The sequence below is a fragment of the Theobroma cacao genome, chromosome 9 (assembly GCF_053813885.1).
Source record: "Theobroma cacao isolate CCN51 chromosome 9, ASM5381388v1, whole genome shotgun sequence".
Lineage (NCBI taxonomy): Eukaryota > Viridiplantae > Streptophyta > Magnoliopsida > Malvales > Malvaceae > Theobroma > Theobroma cacao.
In genome coordinates this window covers 9285021-9304473 of record NC_142647.1, presented here as the reverse complement: position 1 = coordinate 9304473, position 19453 = coordinate 9285021, and the positions used below count along the sequence as shown (strand labels likewise).

Here is a 19453-nt window from a genome sequence, read left to right as displayed (position 1 = left end):
AGAGAAACATAAAAACTAAACATGAAAATCCAGAGACAGTTATTTTCCTCCACTGCTTCAACTTCCTTTATCCCAACGACCCATCATCAAGGTATGCACAAAAGCTTTCTCACTTTTTCCTTCTCTTTCAAACAAGTGCAACTACTCTTTGTACTGAATCTTCTTAATTCTTTCATTCACAAAATGATGCATAAAACTTTCTTCTTCTGAGTCAAAATTTGATAACAGTAACAAGAGCAGCTATGGCTTCTTTGAAATTGCCCATTTCTTTGGACACTGTTGATTCAAAGAAACTCAATTTCTATGTAAACCCATCTCATGTACCTGATCATTGCTCCATTTTTTCATTCACTAGTTGTATACATGTTACAAAAGCTGCTTCTAATCTCACTTCTCTGACTAGGCTTAAGCATTTCAAAGTCTCACGCTTTGAAACTGAATTCCCCAACATTCCTGAGCCAAGCCCAGTCGACAAAGATATCCATTTTTCTTCTAAAATTCATTTAGTGAATGAAAACCCAAAATTTGTTGAGGGCCAAAAAGGTCAAAACCCCAAGAAACGGATTAGAAAAAATGTGGGTTTCAAGTTTCGTTTCAGAAGGAATAGAAATGAAATAGAAAGAGAGGATCTTTTTGTACATAATAATAGTGGCTTGGATGTTGATTACTCTGCTATTAAGCCTAACTTGAACTTGCCGCATTGTAATTTTATATTGAAAAGACTTGAGAGGTCTAATGATAGTAATGCTTTGAGATTTTTTGAGTGGATGAGGAGCAATGGGAAATTAAAGGGAAATGTGACTGCCTATAGGTTGGTTCTTCGAGTGTTGGGTAGGAGAGAAGATTGGGATGCAGCGGAAATGATGTTAAGGCAAGCAAATGGTGATTCAGGTTGTAAACTTAATTTTCAGGTTTTCAATACGATTATATATGCGTGTTCTAAAAAGGGGCTTGTGGAATTGGGGGCAAAGTGGTTTAGGATGATGCTGGAACATGGGTTTCGGCCAAATGTTGCCACTTTTGGCATGCTTATGGGACTTTACCAGAAGGGTTGGAATGCTAGCGAGGCAGAGTTTACATTCTCACAGATGAGGAATTCTGGCATTGTTTGTCAATCTGCATACTCTGCGATGATCACGATATATACACGCTTGAGTTTGTATGACAAGGCAGAAGATATTATTGGCTTTATGAGAAAAGATAAAGTGATATTGAATCTCGAAAATTGGTTGGTGATGCTTAATGCCTATAGTCAACGGGGCAAGTTAGAGGAGGCTGAGCAGGTATTGGTCTCAATGCAAGAAGCAGGCTTTTCTCCAAATATTGTTGCATATAATACACTGATCACAGGGTATGGGAAATCATCTAATATGGATGCTGCTCAACTTGTATTCCTGAGCATCCAGCAAGTTGGATTAGAACCTGATGAAACAACTTACCGTTCAATGATTGAGGGCTGGGGACGAGCTGACAACTATAAGGAAGTTAAATGGTATTACAAGGAGCTCAAACAGCTGGGATTCAAGCCTAACTCTTCCAACTTGTACACGCTAATAACTTTGCAAGCAAAGCACGGGGATGAAGAGGGTGCCACTAAAACACTTGATGATATGCTCAAGATGAGGTGTCAACATTCTTCAATCCTTGGTACTGTTTTGCAAGCATATGAGAGGGTTGGGAGGATTGATAAAGTACCTCTCATCTTAATTGGGTCTTTCTATGAACATGTCTTAAAGGATCAGACTTCTTGTTCCATTCTGGTCATGGCTTATGTGAAAAATGGATTAGTGGATTATGCAATTAAAGTATTGGGGAGCAAAAAATGGAAGGATCCAGTTTTTGAGGATAACCTGTATCATTTATTAATTTGCTCTTGCAAGGAGCTGGGTGATCTTGATAATGCTGTTAAGATATTTTCTCAAATGCCTAATGCTGAAATCAAGCCAAACTTGCATATAATGTGTACAATGATTGACATTTATAGTGTCATGGGTCACTTCACTGAAGCAGAAACACTCTATTTGAAGTTGAAATCCTCAGGAGTTGCCTTGGACATGATTGGCTTTAGCATAGTTGGAAGAATGTATGTTAAAGCTGGATCTTTAAAAGATGCTTGCAGTGTTCTACAAATCATGGAGAAGCAGAAAGAAATTGTCCCAGACATTTATCTGTTCCGTGACATGCTCAGAATCTATCAAAAGTGCAACATGAAGGATAAATTAGCAGAACTTTACTATAAAATTTTGAAGAGCGGAGTCACTTGGGATCAAGAAATGTATAACTGTGTCATTAACTGTTGTGCACGTGCCCTGCCAGTTGATGAGCTTTCTAAGATTTTTGATCGGATGCTTCTGCATGGTTTTGCCCCTCATACTATCACCTTCAATGTCATGCTTGATGTTTATGGTAAAGCCAAACTTTTCAAGAAGGTCAAGAAACTATTCTGGATGGCAAAAACTCGAGGATTGGTGGATGTAATCTCTTACAATACTGTTATAGCTGCCTATGGTCAAAATAAGGACTTAAAGAATATGTCATCAACTGTTCGAGAAATGCAATTCAATGGTTTTTCAGTTTCCCTTGAAGCCTACAATTGTATGTTGGACACGTATGGAAAAGATGGCCAAATGGAGAAATTTAGAAGTGTCTTGCAGAGGATGAAGGAATCAAATTGTGCTTTGGACCGCTATACATACAACATTATGATCAATATTTATGGAGAACAGAGATGGATTGATGAAGTTGCTGCTGTGTTGACCGAACTGAAAGAATGTGGACTAGGACCTGATCTCTGCAGTTATAACACATTGATAAAGGCATATGGAATTGCTGGAATGGTTGAAGATGCTGTGGGTTTGATTAAGGAAATGCGAGAAAATGGGGTAGAGCCTGATAACATAACTTACAACAATTTAATCACTGCATTACGAAAGAATGATAAGTTCTTAGAGGCTGTTAAGTGGTCATTGTGGATGAAGCAGATGGGAATGTGAACTGCAGAAGGTGGACCTACATAATCTTTTTGCTTCTGTCATTTCACATCCAAACTCGTCTTGGAATTCTACTTAAACATTTCCCAGGTATTTGCCTCTAAGGCGATCAATTTTCTACCCTGCATTTATTTCCTCTGCGTATGCATACATGAAGATTCTGTCAGTGACTTCTTTCATCTATGGGCTTCTGATGATTTCCTATATCTTTGAATATAAGAAATCAAGTTTGTCTTTGTTGCTCAAGCAACTTCTTAAAATTTTTTGAAGTTAAATGCTTTTGACAGAAAATTCAGAAGGGTGGATTTTATGAATAGTTGATACTTATTCTCTACACAACTTCATGGTTTCTCATTTCTTTTCCCCAAAGTGTAACGGCTTTTAAACCGGTTACAGCCATTACTTACTTTGGATCTTCTTATTTCTCTTTAAGAGCATGATTATCTTTTGGCTTCTTCTTTGGCCTTGGGTGCACATCCCTGTCTAAAATTGACATTCAAGGAGTTATTTTTCAGCCTCATTTGAGCGTCCATGTTGAAGACTCACATTCAACGATTTTCGTTTTTTGGTTAAAATTCTGGCTGAAATCTGGAGTGTATAACGTTGATCTTGCTATCTCTGCTTTTTCTGCCTTCTCCATTTGCTCAGCTGAAATATTTTTGTGCTGTTCTTTCAGCTCTGTGGAAGCTTGAAGCGAAACCAGCTATTCTGAAACTGGTAAGCAGACGCCATTGGATGCTTGGAGGATTCTTGCAGATGCCACTACCATGGAATGGAGTGCGAAGAAGTGAAAAGCTGTGTATTTGAAGCCAGTTTGTGGAAGTGAAAATATCAAATAAACTCAAATGAGGGAGCAAGCAAAGTCAAGCCAACAAGAAGAAGATACAGGTGGGTTTGTCCTCAATTCTACTTCACCAAGAATATTAGCTTCGGGCACAGTAGTTAGTGTTCATTGACAAGGCATGCTACTCCGTGAAACAAACTGGGGTATCATCATCCAATTATGGTTGGATTTGTTGGTTCAGAATGTTGGTTTCTCGATCATTTTTGCAGCCATACTTCTGGTTTACAAAATATTTGTACTATTAGATACAGGAAAGCATACCGCATCATACCTCTTTTTCTCTTTATTACATGTAATATTTGTTTGTATCAGCTGAATAAAAGTCTCTCAGATAATATCTGATTTCACGTATCAATCTCGTTTCCTAAGTTTCAATTGTTTTGCGTATTTGCTTGGTTCATAAAATATATACCCTCAAAATTTAAGTAAAATATATAATATTTGAATTATCTTATTTTCCTGAATTCACTCACAATTTCTCATCACCAACCAAAATATCCATCCAATAAGTAGAGGGCTAGGACTAAATATTGTCAAAACCAGGAAAACAATTGAACTTCTAGTTGGCACTAAAGGCTGAACATGGAGAAACTTAAGTTCGTGAGAAACTCAGTGTCGAGTTGGGTCATGAAGCTAAAAGAAACTTGGATTAAAGAACTTGAAGAAACTTACATATCCGATGTTGAAGGGAGTGCAAAATGAAACTTGGATTAAAGTACTTGAAGAAACTTACATATCCGATTTTGAAGGGAGTGCAAGTGAGCTAAAAGAATTTTCTTCTATTTCATTATGTTGGCTTTAAGGTACATAGGTTGATATTCAGCAGGTGCATGTGACTACCCGTGTGCCTGCTACATTATCTTTTGTTCCTTTGATACAACAAATAGACATGAAAGAATAGAAACAGCTACTTGTTTACATCACTCAAAAAAGACATCTGTTGTAATCTTGGATGATCAGCTCCCGCAGCATATAAAAAATCGCTGCAAGTATTTGGCATCTACAATGTCTCTTGGCTTCCAGGAAGTTTCAACCCATGCTCTAGAAATCATTAACACTTCCATATAAGGAGTAACCATTTCCTCTGAGTAACAGTACCTCAAAGCCAGAGACAAGGTTTCTCTATAAATCTCAGCCACTGTTAAGGACAATTCTAATCCTACACAGTCTAGATAGCTTACCCGGAAGCAAAAGCAGTCAGATCTTCATATCCCAAATTTCAGTTGAGTCCCACAGGGATTTACTCCTCTCCGAAACTTCTTGATGCTCTAGGGCAAAAGAATGTACAACAAGCTAGCAATGTTTGTAGCACAAGCTAGCACTGTTTCTGCACATAATATACAAATGTTGTTCCACTTCAAGAATCAGTTGAAAAAGTAAGGAGACTTGAGAACCTCTCGCAAGTCAAAGTTGCCTCTCTCTGGAAGGGGAGGAAAAACCAATGATGGATATGATGTCTGGAAGCTTTCAAACAACTGGGGAGAATCAAAGTAAAATTAATATGGTCAAAGAAAATGAATGAAACATAAATTTAAGAATACATTGAAAAGTTGGTAAATGTAATAGTCAATTTTCAAATTAAAACAAAATAAAAGCAACACCACAATTGACTGGTTAATATTAGAACGAAAAAGGTTTTTGACTTTCATATACGGGAAGGTGAACTAAAGAAACATTTACAAACCAATAAAATACTGTCTACCGGCTCCCTCTAAGAATAGAAAGACAGGGATCACAACACTTACATTTTCAAGAACTGGCATGCTATAAAGCTCAACAAATTTTTCTCTGAGTATCTGGTTCATCTTCTCCACATCGCATGCATGTGTCCAGAAGGAGTCATGGACCCCTGCAAAAGATTTATTTTATAAGGACATGAACATTTACGTGTCAGAAAAACATTTTTTTTTATGGTCTTCCCAATATCTTGAAAAAGTGTAAATACTAAATATAGCAAGTTCACTCTTACATATATGTTAATAACAAACTAGATACCCTGCAAATTATTTTCAAGCTCATTTTTGCAACAAATGCTTTTCTGTTGAAGAGTTTGATTACAGACATTACAACATCACAAGAAAGTATCAAAGCCTATGTAAATAATATGGCGGAAGTTGATCTTAAATCAAGGGCGTTTAGATGGTTATAATAGCTTTTACTGTGAGAAATTCTGATAAAATAAAGGAGAACACATACTTGAACTATGACATACTAGTGGTGACACAGCAGAATGTCACCTTCATCTTGAGAGAATGAGACCAGGAGAACAACCAAAGAATCTACCAAAATCATGGTTATCCTCCAAAGATTTTTCACTTCTAAGCTTAGTAATCAACATGCCTCCAAAATTCTTAATAGACGCATGAAAAAACATGCAGCCAATTGTAATATGCAGTTGAAGCAATCTAAGCTGTATGTCAATGCTAAATGTGGCAAAGCTTTAATAAGTTTTTAGGTATTTATGTTTCCTTTGTTCCACATATTTGACAATAAAAAGAAAATTCTATTAAGAGAAAACGTAGACACCATAAAGTAATGAATATGCCCAACATATGCAAAAGATTATAAGATGTATAACAGTTTAATACATTTTTTTGAATATGCATTCACTTAAAGTATTTCCACCTATTCTAATAATGTGCAAAGGCTCTATAGAAAGTTAATTTTGCTTGTTCTCATGCAAAAATAATCTTATATTGGTCTAAGCTCTGCCTACTAAAGGTTAGCAAGACAGACCTGCAAAATGTAGACCAGCATCCCTGCATGCAACAGCAGTCATCATCATGTGAGAACCATCAAGTGAGTGCACAAAGTTCGGAGGGAATGCAGTTCTCTGTTTTCTAACTTCTACCTGGAATTGACAAAATATGAGTGTTTCTACTTGTTTTAAAACAAACCAAAGCAGAAATGGGAACTCAAAAGAAGGGCTAAAATAATGAACTTACTGAGTCGCCCTCCCGCTGCAAGGCTAATACCTGGAGAGATGTTCTTATCTGAAAAGCAGCAGTGAGTTTGTTACTCTAATGTCAATTAATTATTTAAACAGAAACACTTAAAAGTACAGCTCTGGTATGCTATATAGGGCATCCTTGTTCAACTGTAAAAATCTTTAATTTTTAAATTTTTTTAAGTTTACACAATTAATAATGTTCTAAAATTATGTTATAAAACATTCTTTCAACCTTGCACATAACAGTTTGATTGTTGACCTTGCGTCTCAATCCTTCTGTTAATGTCTGCTCCCAAGTCTGATAAACCTAGAAACTGTCTTGAATATAAAGGCTGCATATCAATTGATTTCTCATTAAAATCTTATACTCTAACCATTTCTGCCCCTAATGATCAATGCCACCAAAAATGATTAATGATCAGTAGTTATTTAGTAATTAAGAAAGTGTTGAGTAACCATAAATCTTAACTGCCATCCTGATATCCTACGAGTATTTAATAAAAGTGCTAATAAGGATATCATGTTGCTCATTTGAAATCCAATACACTGCAACTCTTAACACTTACAAGATGTCGTTCACTTTTATAGTAGGGTTGCACAACAGGGAGTCCAAGAGGTGTTGTCCACTGCACCGGTTGATTCTCCGAAGCGATAACCTACAAGGATTTCACAGTCCAGTAAATGATTGTACCAGAACTCAATGCTCCATAATTACCATAAGGCAGTTTCTATGCATTGATTCTTGTATACCTTCGCACAGTCACCAAGCCAGCCCATTATGTTTCGTGCTGCTTGAAATAGTTCTCCAAGGGCTGCCAATGTCACCTGTCAAAAAATTTATAACTTTGGTATCAAATTCAGATGTTGAGCATAGTTGTTTAGTTTCAACAGAAAATATTAATATTAGAAAAAATTGTTTTTATTTACCCTTTTTCAAGGACACAGGCAAACAAAAACACCGAGACACACACACCACATGCATACATAAATAGAACATTTCTTTCATCCTCCAAATACTGATGAAACAGTTCTAGGAACCCCACCCACCTAATAAAAGAACAAATCCAGAACACTCTCATTTCACATCAGTCTAACAACAACAATTTTCAAAGAATATGATACCAATGTCAAGAAATTCAGAGAAGAAAGAGTATTTGAGATCAATTGAAGAGAACGAGAGAGAGAAAGAGAGAGATCTGTACGTATGCATGTGCACACAAGTCAGTAGCATGTGTTTATAGAGATCATCACAGTGTGCACATGCATTGTTCACACATGCATAAATACATAATGCTAAATGCATTGCTTACTTTTGCAGTATAGCAAGCTGCGGCAAACAGCACTCTATCATCAGTTATATGACCCTTCTCCTCTAATCGTCGTTTTATTTGCTCACGTGCCCCAACAAAAGTGACACCATATACTGAGGTCATTACTGTTTGTTTTACTAATTTCCGATCCACCTAAAAGTTTCCAACATTTTAAGCTGTTAGTGTAAGAACAGAAAATCCTAATTCAAAATCAATTATAAAAAATTTCAAGGCTAACTCTTCAAGGAAATCTAGAAATTTTGGTTTCAAAAGAACCAAGTCCAACCTGATCAATTAAGAGCTTTGCCAATGAAGCATTGGGATTTGTTGCAGGATCCTTGTCACTGTCCCTCTTCATTATATTGTGAACCCTGCCAGCCCCCAAAAATATTAATTAAATAGTGATAAGGAATCAAGAAAATCTTTAGTCCTCATTTTGCAGTATTATATTTAAGAAATAGAAGAAAATTGCCAGAAATTAAAGTAGCAAAAGAGATAAGAGACTGACATAACACCCAAAGATTAGGCAACAAGAAAATGATGTTGAAAGGTGTTCACCTATGAAGCACAGATATGGACACAAGCTATGTGGAAAACACTTGTATGAGCACAATGACATAGAGAGTCTTAAAACAGTAGGAGTACAGTATCTGTTTCCATCCCTCCCAGATGGAATTTGATCCCATATGCCGAATTCATATGCAGGATAAATTGTTTTCGTGATTGGGTTATATATATTGAAATCAAAATAGTAGTAAAACTTTATAAGAGTAAAGTCAATTATGAAAATTATCCAATGCATCCAGCTTAAATATATTCTTTGACCAAAAAAATGCCCAGACCCAGCCCAATTAGAAACCTGAAAATCAGATACTATGGTCTTCTTGTCCTCTTCATTTGATGCCGCTGCACACTTCCAGTAAATAACTACTCTTTGCTACAGCCATCTCTTTAGCAACAAACTTTCTTTCCTTCAGTCAAACACTTTCCCTCTCTTAATCTTTTTCTTTCCTTTCTTTTTATCTTGACAGAACTAACAAGACCGGCCATCCACCATCCATTTTACCCATTGGAAATCTGCAACGAGTCACTCAAGGTGGAGCCAAATGATGAAAGCACAGCCTTGTCCTTTTCCATCTGGTGTCCTCTCAATGTACTACCATATCTGACTTTTCCCCCTTTTTTTCTTTTTTACTTTTTGGTTGTATCCCACCAAGTCCAATACATCCCCCTTATCAAGGGTTTATACATGTATAAAACAAACACAGGGTTATCGTGTATCCGAGCTTCATAGGTGCCCTCAAGACACATAGGCCACTTTCAAGCAAGGATGATATGATAACTCAAGGTTATACCACATGCTGGTCCTGTTGAGAATAGACCTAGAAAACCAAGTCCTCTTCGTAATATTTTGTGCTTAGTAGTGATGATCAGTCTCTTCTTATTGTTTTCAAATTTAAGAAGATGATCCAATTTTACAACAAATTTTCAGTCACATTGCTTGATTAATTTACTAAAATAAAAAGCTTCATTTATTGAACCATGAATTATCATGTTAATTTAGTAGTCAAGTTTTGTAGCCGCCTAATGCAAAATTCTCCTAGCAGGCTGAGCAGATTGTAAGAGTTGACAGAGAGTTGGCAGACATTGAACCAGCCGTCAATTATCATTGAACCTGATTAGAGTAGAATAGAATGAGTTCATTTTGTAAGCATCTGAGTTTTCTTTAGATCTTCTGATTGTTTATTTTTCTCTTTCTTATCCTTAATTTTCTGACATTAAAAGAATTCAATTGATTCTCTCGCAATAATACTACGTAGCACTTGCAACTCACTTAACCCTTTCATCTTACACCTTTGGGATCTCATCTCTTTCCACTATCAAATGCTCAATCATCTGCTACAAGCTGCCAAAATCAACAGTTTTCATATCATACCCTCAGAGAAGTCCTCAAGTACTTGATCTTTCCAACCTTAGGCAACCCACCACCAAGTTTCTCCTTCTGTATCCTTTAAACATTTGAAACCATCCTTAAACTCTTCCACATTGCTGCAGTTCAGAAACTCTTGCAACTAGTATCTTATCTATTCTTCAACTTTTTAAGTCAAGCATTTTCATATAGGACCAGTTATGTATCACACACCATATGTTACAAACTTCATAGGCTAGTGCACAGAGCAAGTGATCAAAGGCAACTTCTGTAACCGGCTCTATAAGCTCTATATCACGGAAGTATCCACAAAGCCTGCAAGTTTGACAGGCTATTTTTTGAGTTTATTCTAAGATTTATCACCATACTCCTTCTAAAAGTTCCTTTTATCTACACCTCATGCTGCAATTATGAAATTATATCAACAGCTCCTTTGATTTTGATCTACCAAACCAAATATATCTAATCCATAATCAAATTCCTGAATTGTCTAATTCATGTTGCTTTAGTTTTTAAATGTCTATTTATATGGAAAAAGATTTCTTCTATGTATATGCTTCTACCAAGTGTAATGTTTCAGTTAAAGCAGCACTACCAACATCCAGCAGTCTTTTCCCCAATGACTGAGGCTCCGTTAATTGTTGCTTTTTTTCCTTAATTTTGCTACCAAAGTAAAAGGCAAAAAGTCCACTTTGAATCCATAAGCCAAAATTTTTTTTTAAAGAATTAAACATTAAAAGTTTGACTTTTACTTCAATATGCAAGTGGAATGTTTATGTTTTGGTTCCTATTTACTCCTTTCCTCATCCTTAAGTAACAACTAAATGGTTCAAACAATATGACCAGGAAAAAATTCTGACTGAATCAAGAAAAGATGTGTGATACAGCAAGCTTTCTATGCCCATTACAAGTTTACTAGTTAATAACTAAACGAATTCTTCAGTTCCAATGCCTTACTTGCAGGTTTGAGAAATGAAATTCAATATACCTTACAGCAATTTCTGAATAAACATCAGCTGGTTTCTCTCCAGCAACCAAGTTAACTGCTGCAGCTTCCAACTACAAAAACAGATAAAAGATGTGAGACGACAGATGCACTTTTAAACTGCCAACGCATAAAAAGTCGTTAATGATAAGCTGATAATTAGTGGGTAATAATTTGTGATTGAGAGAAGTTAGACCAACCCAACATTTTAAATTTATAATACAAGCAAAGATGTACGATTCAACCTCACATTCACATTACAAATCATTCAAGAGAAAGAGAAGGGAGTTTTTAGACCAAAAAATAAGATTCAGTTCATTCAAGATATTAACTTTCAGTTTGTTTATTTCAACATAATCCTCATTCCAAATGAAAACCAATCCCCCGGTTTCTTGTTTGGTTGGGGGGTGGGGAACCAGTTAACAAAATCTAAAAGCATCCAACCAAACTATCTTAAATAAAAGAAAATCTGACTACATGCATATAAAAACAGCAGCTACTCAGACAGTGCAAGCCTTATAATATTGTAGCAGAAGTTACAAAAAATGAGCTAATGAGGCTAGCAAGTAAAGTTTCTCAATACTTGGGGTGATTTTAATAACACCATTCCCCTAACTCACTTCTCTGTAATGCCAAAGGAGAACTTTAAGCGGAAAAAGGGGAACCATTTAGAGAATATAAGGCCTAGATGCAAGGTAAGTTTTATTTATGTCAGGAACAGGAGTTTAGATTTCTTGAACCATATTAAGGAAAAAAAAATACAAAACTGAAACTCTAGCATGAGAATATGAATTGTAAATCATTCAGAAGGGGCAAAAATTGCTTATCTACAAACAGCAAACATACACTATCTCTTCCCAAGGCTGCATAGTGCTGTAAGCCATTGCAGGAACCATCCTGTATTCAAATTTTAAAGGACAAAAGGGAAAAGGAAGGAGAGGCAGAGGGAGTCAGTTAGGTTGAAAAAGACAAAATTAGAAACAAGAAACAATAAAACTAATTAGACAATTAAGAGGAGACAAATGTCAGATCTCTTTGTATAAAGACTGATTGAAAAGGCGTAAACCTCAGATGTGCGTTAGCAGAACTGACAAAAAATGCCATGTAGAGAGCAAGAAAAGAACCAAAACATGGCAGGTGCTTTGCAACCACTCTATCAAAAAAGCAATTATCCCAAGATGTGGCAGCACTAAAAGGTCACTACAAGCAATGAACATATAATCACATTCACTTTAGAGATGAGACAGATGTGCAGCAGATAACCTCACCGTACAACGGTGCTTTATTTGCTCTCCTAGAATATTCACAAAGGTAAAAATATATTCAGATGAGTAGTCCAAAATATCTTATTGTTTTAAGATGGTGATCCCAAATTTCTTACATATAACAAGATTACAAAGGCAAAGGATCTTTTGATCATGTACACTATGATTATAGGGACCTTTCCAGTAGAACTGATGTTTCCTCAATCCATAAGATGCTAGTAGTGGAGAAACTGTTACAACCAGAATATGACTTTGCAAAAGAATTTTCCACTGCCACAAGTTAATCCTAAAGATATCAAACAAGAGTACATTGCAATTGCTAGTTTCCCCTCTACTCATCAACATTTATGTTCTAAAGATAAGAAGTATGACACTGAAATCTTTATGGACTCATCCCAGCTTAATGACAGTGGTATATGTTAAAACCAGAAAGGCTAGAAACCTAGCAACAGTAGTTCCAGCAGCAGGTGTCACTCAGTTAAGGCTGAGCCTACCAACAATGAGGACCTTGCACATCCAATAACTACTAAAGACCAGAAGGATGATGCCTGTTCTACGAGGAAAAAGGAAGTTTAAAGAACAAGATATAGGAATGTCCATTGCTATGTCTGAATACTATTCATATTGGATGATCATGGCAACAGAGAGAAGTAAATAATTAATTCAATTGCATTTCCAAGTACAAAATTTAATTAAGTGCAAAAACGAAACTCAACAAGCAACGTAGAGAAATTTACACATGGCAAGTTTCACCCTGCCTAAACTTAAACAGTTCTTTGTCTGCTTCAGCTCCTACTAATTTTACCTGATGAATTGGCAGGTAGGAGAGCACACTATGTGGGGATGAGCTCTTTAAGGATTCTGACAAATTAATACAAGCAGCTAAACACTGAAAAGGATCCTCAGCTGTTAACCACCACCGGTTACCATTAATAGGGTTTTCTGCTGAATCAAATATATCATCTAAATGATTATCCACAAATGCTAGACGCCCATCATGTGAAAGCTTTTCAACACCTCCAGCAAACAGGTTTGCTAAATGTATTTTCAGCCAATGTAAGCCAGATCTCCCTAGTGGTCGTCCTTCAGCAAATTCAAGAACTCCTCGACAGAGATCAGAACTTAGATGATTCAAATGTGGATGCATGGGGTATGCACGGCCTCGAAAATCAAGATTGTGAGGATAATAAAAGCCTTCCTCATTCTCCATTTTCCGAGCCACCTGTCCCAAGACAAGCTTCCTTAGCATGCATACTCACAAAATGCAACATAAACCAGAGGGGAAACATATAAGCACTCATGTACAGACAGGCAAATGCACCAAAAATGAAAACCATCAAGCAATATGTCACATGGGATAAAAATAGTGATCTTACAGAAAGCTTAAGTTCAGTGTCACATCGTTGAGAATGTCTCTCTCGGTTAATCTTGTTTGCCTTTCTCACACTCCATTTCCACTCTTGGCTTTCTGTTGAATCCTCTGAAGAAGGTTTCTCTGGTATAGGAATCTAAAAAACACATTGGAGGGAGAATTCAGACAAATGAAATGAGTATATACTAGTTACCCCATCTCAAATTAAGTAGCTACATATGATTTGACATGAAGTTTAAGAAAAAAGCTTTGACTGTAAGAATTTTTATATAAAATTTTGAATATGTTTTATGCCAAAAAAATAAAAATAATCATGAAAATTCAATATGAAATATAGAAAAATTAAGATGATTAGTTTCCTGAAAACGGGAAGAGGACAATTTTTGGAAAGCCTGAAAGGTAAAGGACATTTATTTTAAGGGGGAGGAAGTTTGAAGATGCTCATGCATGCTAGACTAATTTTGAACTGAAATCTAAGTTAAATTTCACCAAAAAAACGACTTGTGGGACTTGACCAGCCGTCAGATTGGTTTGGTGGAATTAATCTTGGCATGATTTTAATATAAAGAAACATGCAGAAACATATTCCAAGTGACCTTTTCATTCAAAGGAGGCTTCTTAATCATCATAAAATATGTTAATTATTAGCACTAGTTTTCATAGGACTTCAGCAAAGTCAGAACCACTACAATGTAGATGCTGTTAACAGCAAGTATCAACACCCTAGGTAGAGAATCCTTCAAGTAATGGTTAAATAACAGAATAACAAAAATAACCAAAATAATAATGAAATTTTTTAAAAGTAAAAGTTCATGATGTGCTCACATCATTACGATCAACCAAGCCTGCAATGTTGCCACCACTAGCCCAAATACTCTCTACCACAGCGAGTACCTTTTTATTCACCCTCCATTTGGTGCTTCCAAGTGTATCCAGGGCCTGCAGATAAACCATTTCAGTCAGTCAAGTAGCATGAGCAATTAGACCAAGAGTACTGACAACAACTGCTAGTTCATGGCAAGCTTTCAATTGCTCAAAACAGATAACTTGTAGATAAATTCTCACACTTCCAATTTGTTGCTTTTAAGCATATAATTATTGAAATTGATTAGATATAGATCCACAACTCAAATCTGTTAAGCAATTAATGCAAAAGATATATATATATTAAAATTTGCCCTTTGTGTAACAAAGGTATTTTAGGATAATCTTAAATAATTAAAGGGAATATTAGGGAACACAACAAGCATCTTGGCATTAACCTATGGGCACAAGAAAGAAAAAGCAAGAAAAGAAGACAACAAAAGGCACCAAGGTTTTTACCTCGAATACTTTCTGCATCTTTTTCACATGCACACCCTTAAGTGCATCTTGTTGTTTCCTCGATCCATGAGTTCGCATGACATAAGAAGGCAAGAACAAGTAGCCACCCTTGTCGTACCTGGAAGGAGATTTGTCAATACCAAAGTCTAACTTACAGTTACTACTCTGAGTGGCTAAGTGCAGACTGTATTCTACCTTCAGCTTAATGTCTAATTACTGATTTATCTTTTGTTTGTTTAGTTGGCTTCAGAGAGGGAAAGCGAGAAAAGTGATGCAGAAATTTTAAAAACATTAACTCTTCTTCATTTTACAGAAAATATATTGACTTTTTTCTTTTGCAGAAAAACATTTTGACTCTTGCAGCTACGAGTAACAAAATTCCTCAAAAGCAAATGCAACTATCAATCTTTCACCAATATTCTCTATAACATACCCTTTCCATTTTTTTGGAGGCACCAACATTGGCACATAAGGAATCAACATATGCTTAGCCTGCATGGAAACAACAGAAATAAGGCATAATTGAGTTACAGGAATCCAAGAGAGTCAAACAGACATATAATTAGCCAATACACATATTGCTGACCAGAATGCCCAACGAGCTTAATGTTATTTATCAGCAAATATCATTAGAGTACAAGCAAACAATGAGGACCAAATAAAATAAAAATATATTAAAAAAGTGTGAAGCCTTTAATTGTCTCTTATTTAAATAGATCTTTGCATTGAGTAGTATGAAGCATGTCTTCTGCATACAGGTAGACTTAAAACATCAAACATTGGAAGGACTGGACGGTTCATATTTAAAACTATAACCTGACATGAAAATTAACTTTTAGGTTTCCAGAATAGAAAGGAATAATGAAAAGATATGTCTTAACTTACAGATCTATCAAGCCCTGAAAGTATTAGGGGATCACATTCAATAACCCCATATCTCTTCATCATTTTTTTCCTGCAACAACCAAAAATGATTCAGAATAATAATTTTAAGTGGAAAACAAAAGAGAATAACATAAACATCAACCCCCACAAATATACCATACATAGTTACACACTCTGTATGTAAAGTCCAAAATCTGAACAAGTTTGAATGCCCCACTATATGAATGCAAAGCAAGAGGTCTACTAGAGGGACTTGGAAATCATATCTGACATATGCAGGCAATTTCATACCCAAGAAATAGCCTAGGGGCAAGGAAGATGGTCTAGCAGACTATTAGTCAGTGGCATGGGGCCCATTCTGCAAAGATAAATTACTGACTAAGAGAAAAATGAAGTCTCACCCAGGGTCCTTCGAGATAGTTTTAAATTTATGCCTAAAAGCAGGTTGAACATCGGGAGGACTATCCCCTGACTGGTCAATTGGAGGTTGTACATAAGCTGTTTCAGTTAATAGTTCTAGAAGACGACTTCCAAGCTGCAGGATCACATTTAGCCAAGAAAGGTTTTCAAGATCCAGAAAGAGGGGACAAAACCTTTCAAAATCAACCAATCATTAACAAAAGACTGCAAACCTTAGCTTGGGCATCTCTACCCCAAGGTTTAATTTCTTCATTTTTTACCAGCTTCTGCACCTCAACGAGTCTTCTCCTCCTAATCAAACTATTAACACGTTTTTTAAGTATCTCCTTCTCCTTGCTCAAACCTTGAACCTCATCTGTAGTCTTCTTCCTCTGATAGTTCTTAGTTTTCTCCAAGAAGTTATGAATTCTAACCTGAGACAAAGAAGCATTAACAACGTTTCATCCTCATTATTAGTGCAGGTACTAATAAATGAAATTGTATGATAAGAACAAAATGAAGTGCATATACTAATAAGGTAAAAATTGAAACAATATGTTTTTGCGCACTAGTATCCTCTAACTTTACTGCTAGCTAGCTCTTGCCAAAAGATACCTCAACTTTCCTTCAGTTGTATTACATGGTTAATGTGAGCCACAAACCTCTAACTTGTGACTCTGTAATCGACTGGTGCGTATTTTTACGTTAGGTAGAAAGAAATTTTACCAATATTCCCCCCCCCCCCCCCCCCCCCCCCAAGATGCAAATGAGTATATAGTATGATACGGACGTGCTAAATTTCCCCCTAGTTAGACAGACATGATCATGTGAGTATCTCAGTTCTGAAAAATGGGCATACTTCAATATTTTATAAAACAAATTTACTCAATTATTCAATCAACCGTACAAATATTTCCATCTAAGAGGTTCTAGTCCATGAAGAACTATACATCCCCATACAAATATTTCCATCTAAGAGGTTCTAGTCCATGAAGAACTATACATCCCCATACAAATATTTCCATCTAAGAGGTTCTAGTCCATGAAGAGTTATACAACCCCATATGCTTTTGAATCTTTTGTGCATTACCTAGTAAACCATATGCTCACAAAATTCTCTTCAAGTAACTCAAACAACAGACCAATTTTAAAATTGAAAGGACTTAGGTAAGGTTTCACATTTTTTTCCTAACGACCCAACAAAATAAGCCATGTGTTTAAAATTATTGACTTGACAAAACAAAGTTAGCATGGGGTCCATGTCAACTCAATAAATTTAAACACATAGCTTGTTTTCATTAGAAAACCAAGGGAAATGACATATGGGAGGTTACTTAAGTTTTATCTTTTTGAAATAACACACCTGCGCGAATTTTAACATAAGATTCAAACAAACCAAGCTCGGCCTAGCAATTGTTACCCTTTCTTCAGACGTTGAAATCTAGAGTTCGAAACCCTTCTCAACGTTCTTAAATGCATCAAAAATAAAATCATAATATTAGAAAAAACATAATTAAAAAAAAAAAGAAAAAAATAGCTAATCTTGATAAGCCAACCTCCTGTTCAATAGCCACCCCAATGTGCACAGCAGCCTGCACAACCTGCACAAACCCATCTTCCTGAGCTCCCATAACCAACCCCATCATCTTATGCATAACAATAACCGCCATTTTATCCGCCGGCAACAACTCAATATGCGGCGCATAAGCCGCTCTCAGCTTCTTACTTTTTCCCTTCTGAACCTTCTGTTCCCTTGCAATTGCCTCCCTCATCGGCTCAAACCATCCCAAAAACAACCCTTTCACATAAGGCAAATTAGGAGCCAGTTTCTTCTCACACATTTCCCTCTGCAGTTCCCTGTATTCTTCCACCATCTTCTCCCAAGCTTCAGTCTCTTCCTTCACTTGTCTCCTTCTTAGCAGATTATACTTCCTTTTCTCAATCTCTTTGTGCTCTATTTTGACTGTCTGGTTGGTCATTTTGTAAAGACCCTTTAAGAATAAAGCTGATATCCAAGGTGGGTCTTGAATAAAGAGCCTTGGGGTCGATTCTGGAGAAAGAATTTGGTGGCTTTGGGCTTTAGGTAAGAGGAAATTTGATGGGTTTTCGATGTTTTCGACGAAGTTGTCGTGGAGGGAGTCGTGCAAAGGGCAGAAACGAGCTGGGTTTGGAGGGGAATTGAGATTGAGAGGGAAAGGGAAAGAGACAAGAGAAGGATGAAGGGTGGGTTTGGGAAGGAAAAGAAGTGGTTTTTTGTGGGGTTTTTGGGGTAAGGGAGTTTTCCGCCGTGTTGGGTATTGGATTTGAGGTGTTTGAGTTAGAGAGAGTGAGGCTGTGGAAGCCATTTTTGGGGCGGGGGAGATAAGGGGCTGAAGAATGAAGAAAGGAAACCCCCCTTAAACCCCTCTCATGCTCGTATTTCGAATGATATTTTTCTATTGTCAATATCAAAGACAAAAGATAAATGAAAAATTACTTTTACTTTTCACTGTCGTTTGGGTGAAGGAGCAAGGATAAAAAGATTGGGACTTGGCCACTTCGCAGCAGCTCTATTAAAATTAAGTACATACTACTATCATTTTGTGATTTTCTCTCTTCTTTTTTTTTTTTTTGAGAAAATTATATGTTATTGGTTTGAGAAGGCACTTAATAGCAGGGCAGAGCTAGTCAATTTTTGTTGGGAGGTTAAAGATGAAAAAAAATAAAAACTAAAAACTTTTAAAATTAATATTTTAAATTTAACAAATGATCAAAAGATTCATAATAAATAATAATTTTATATAACATGTAAATAAAAAAATAAAAAAAATTTATAATAGTTATTTAAGAAAGTTGTGCTCGACGATGTTTTTTAAATTCAAATTCATCAATTATTGACTCTGTACTGAAAAGACTAGCAATATATTTCTCAATATAAACAACTAAATTATCTGTAAGAAACTCATCATCTATTTTGTTCCGAAGTTTTATTTTCATAATTTTCATTACTGAAAAGGCTCTCTCTGTAGTTGATGTAGAAACCAAAATAGTCAAAATAAGACGAATCAATCTATCAATCAAGTGATAATTCTTTAACTTTTCTGTTTATGTTAATCTCTAGCACAATTCAAAAAGTGTCTTAATATCTTCAAAACTTTGATGATGAGGTATATTGAGCTCATAATACCTCAATTGTAACCTCAAAATAAGCCTTTCTTGTT

The 19453-nt window shown here is 36.0% G+C and overlaps 2 protein-coding genes across 3 annotated transcripts; one reads left to right on the top strand and one right to left on the bottom strand.

Annotated features, from left to right (window-relative positions):
- The first annotated feature begins 68 nt into the window (after positions 1–68).
- On the top strand, positions 69–4189 carry LOC18589021 (Tetratricopeptide repeat (TPR)-like superfamily protein). The gene is made up of 2 exons (XM_018127792.2): positions 69–3080; positions 3667–4189. The coding sequence occupies exon 1, from the start codon at positions 243–245 to the stop codon at positions 2991–2993; it is 2751 nt and encodes a 916-aa protein (XP_017983281.2). The 5' UTR covers positions 69–242; the 3' UTR covers positions 2994–3080; positions 3667–4189.
- Positions 4190–4593: 404 nt separating this feature from the next.
- SCA3 (DNA/RNA polymerases superfamily protein) lies at positions 4594–18644 on the bottom strand. 2 transcript variants are annotated; one of them, XM_018127789.2, is made up of 19 exons: positions 17810–18644; positions 16487–16687; positions 16256–16389; positions 15855–15924; positions 15403–15461; positions 14970–15087; positions 14472–14585; positions 13651–13782; positions 13080–13496; positions 11856–11906; positions 11013–11083; positions 8381–8465; positions 8095–8247; positions 7535–7609; positions 7351–7440; positions 6780–6827; positions 6571–6685; positions 5580–5683; positions 4594–5309 (listed from the first exon to the last, which is right to left on the bottom strand). In XM_018127789.2, exons 1-19 carry the CDS (start codon positions 18596–18598, stop codon positions 5199–5201), a joined length of 2937 nt encoding a protein of 978 aa, XP_017983278.1. In that variant the 5' UTR covers positions 18599–18644; the 3' UTR covers positions 4594–5198. The 2 variants fall into 2 exon arrangements, 1 of the variants encoding a protein (XP_017983278.1); XR_001929526.2 differs by lacking the exon at positions 4594–5309 and adding an exon at positions 7017–7116 and having other exon boundaries at positions 5616–5683.
- Positions 18645–19453: the final 809 nt, after the last annotated feature.

Excerpts from the sequence above, each read along its gene's own strand:
- SCA3 (XM_018127789.2), bottom strand. The coding sequence starts at position 18,598 with ATGGCTTCCACAGCCTCACTCTCTCTAACTCAAACACCTCAAATCCAA. Across the intron at positions 14,586-14,969 it reads AGATGCAGAAAGTATTCGAG|GCCCTGGATACACTTGGAAG; the intron begins GTAAAAACCTTG and ends GTTTATCTGCAG. Across the intron at positions 8,248-8,380 it reads CAAAGCTCTTAATTGATCAG|GTGGATCGGAAATTAGTAAA; the intron begins GTTGGACTTGGT and ends GGAAACTTTTAG.
- LOC18589021 (XM_018127792.2), top strand. The coding sequence starts at position 243 with ATGGCTTCTTTGAAATTGCCCATTTCTTTGGACACTGTTGATTCAAAG.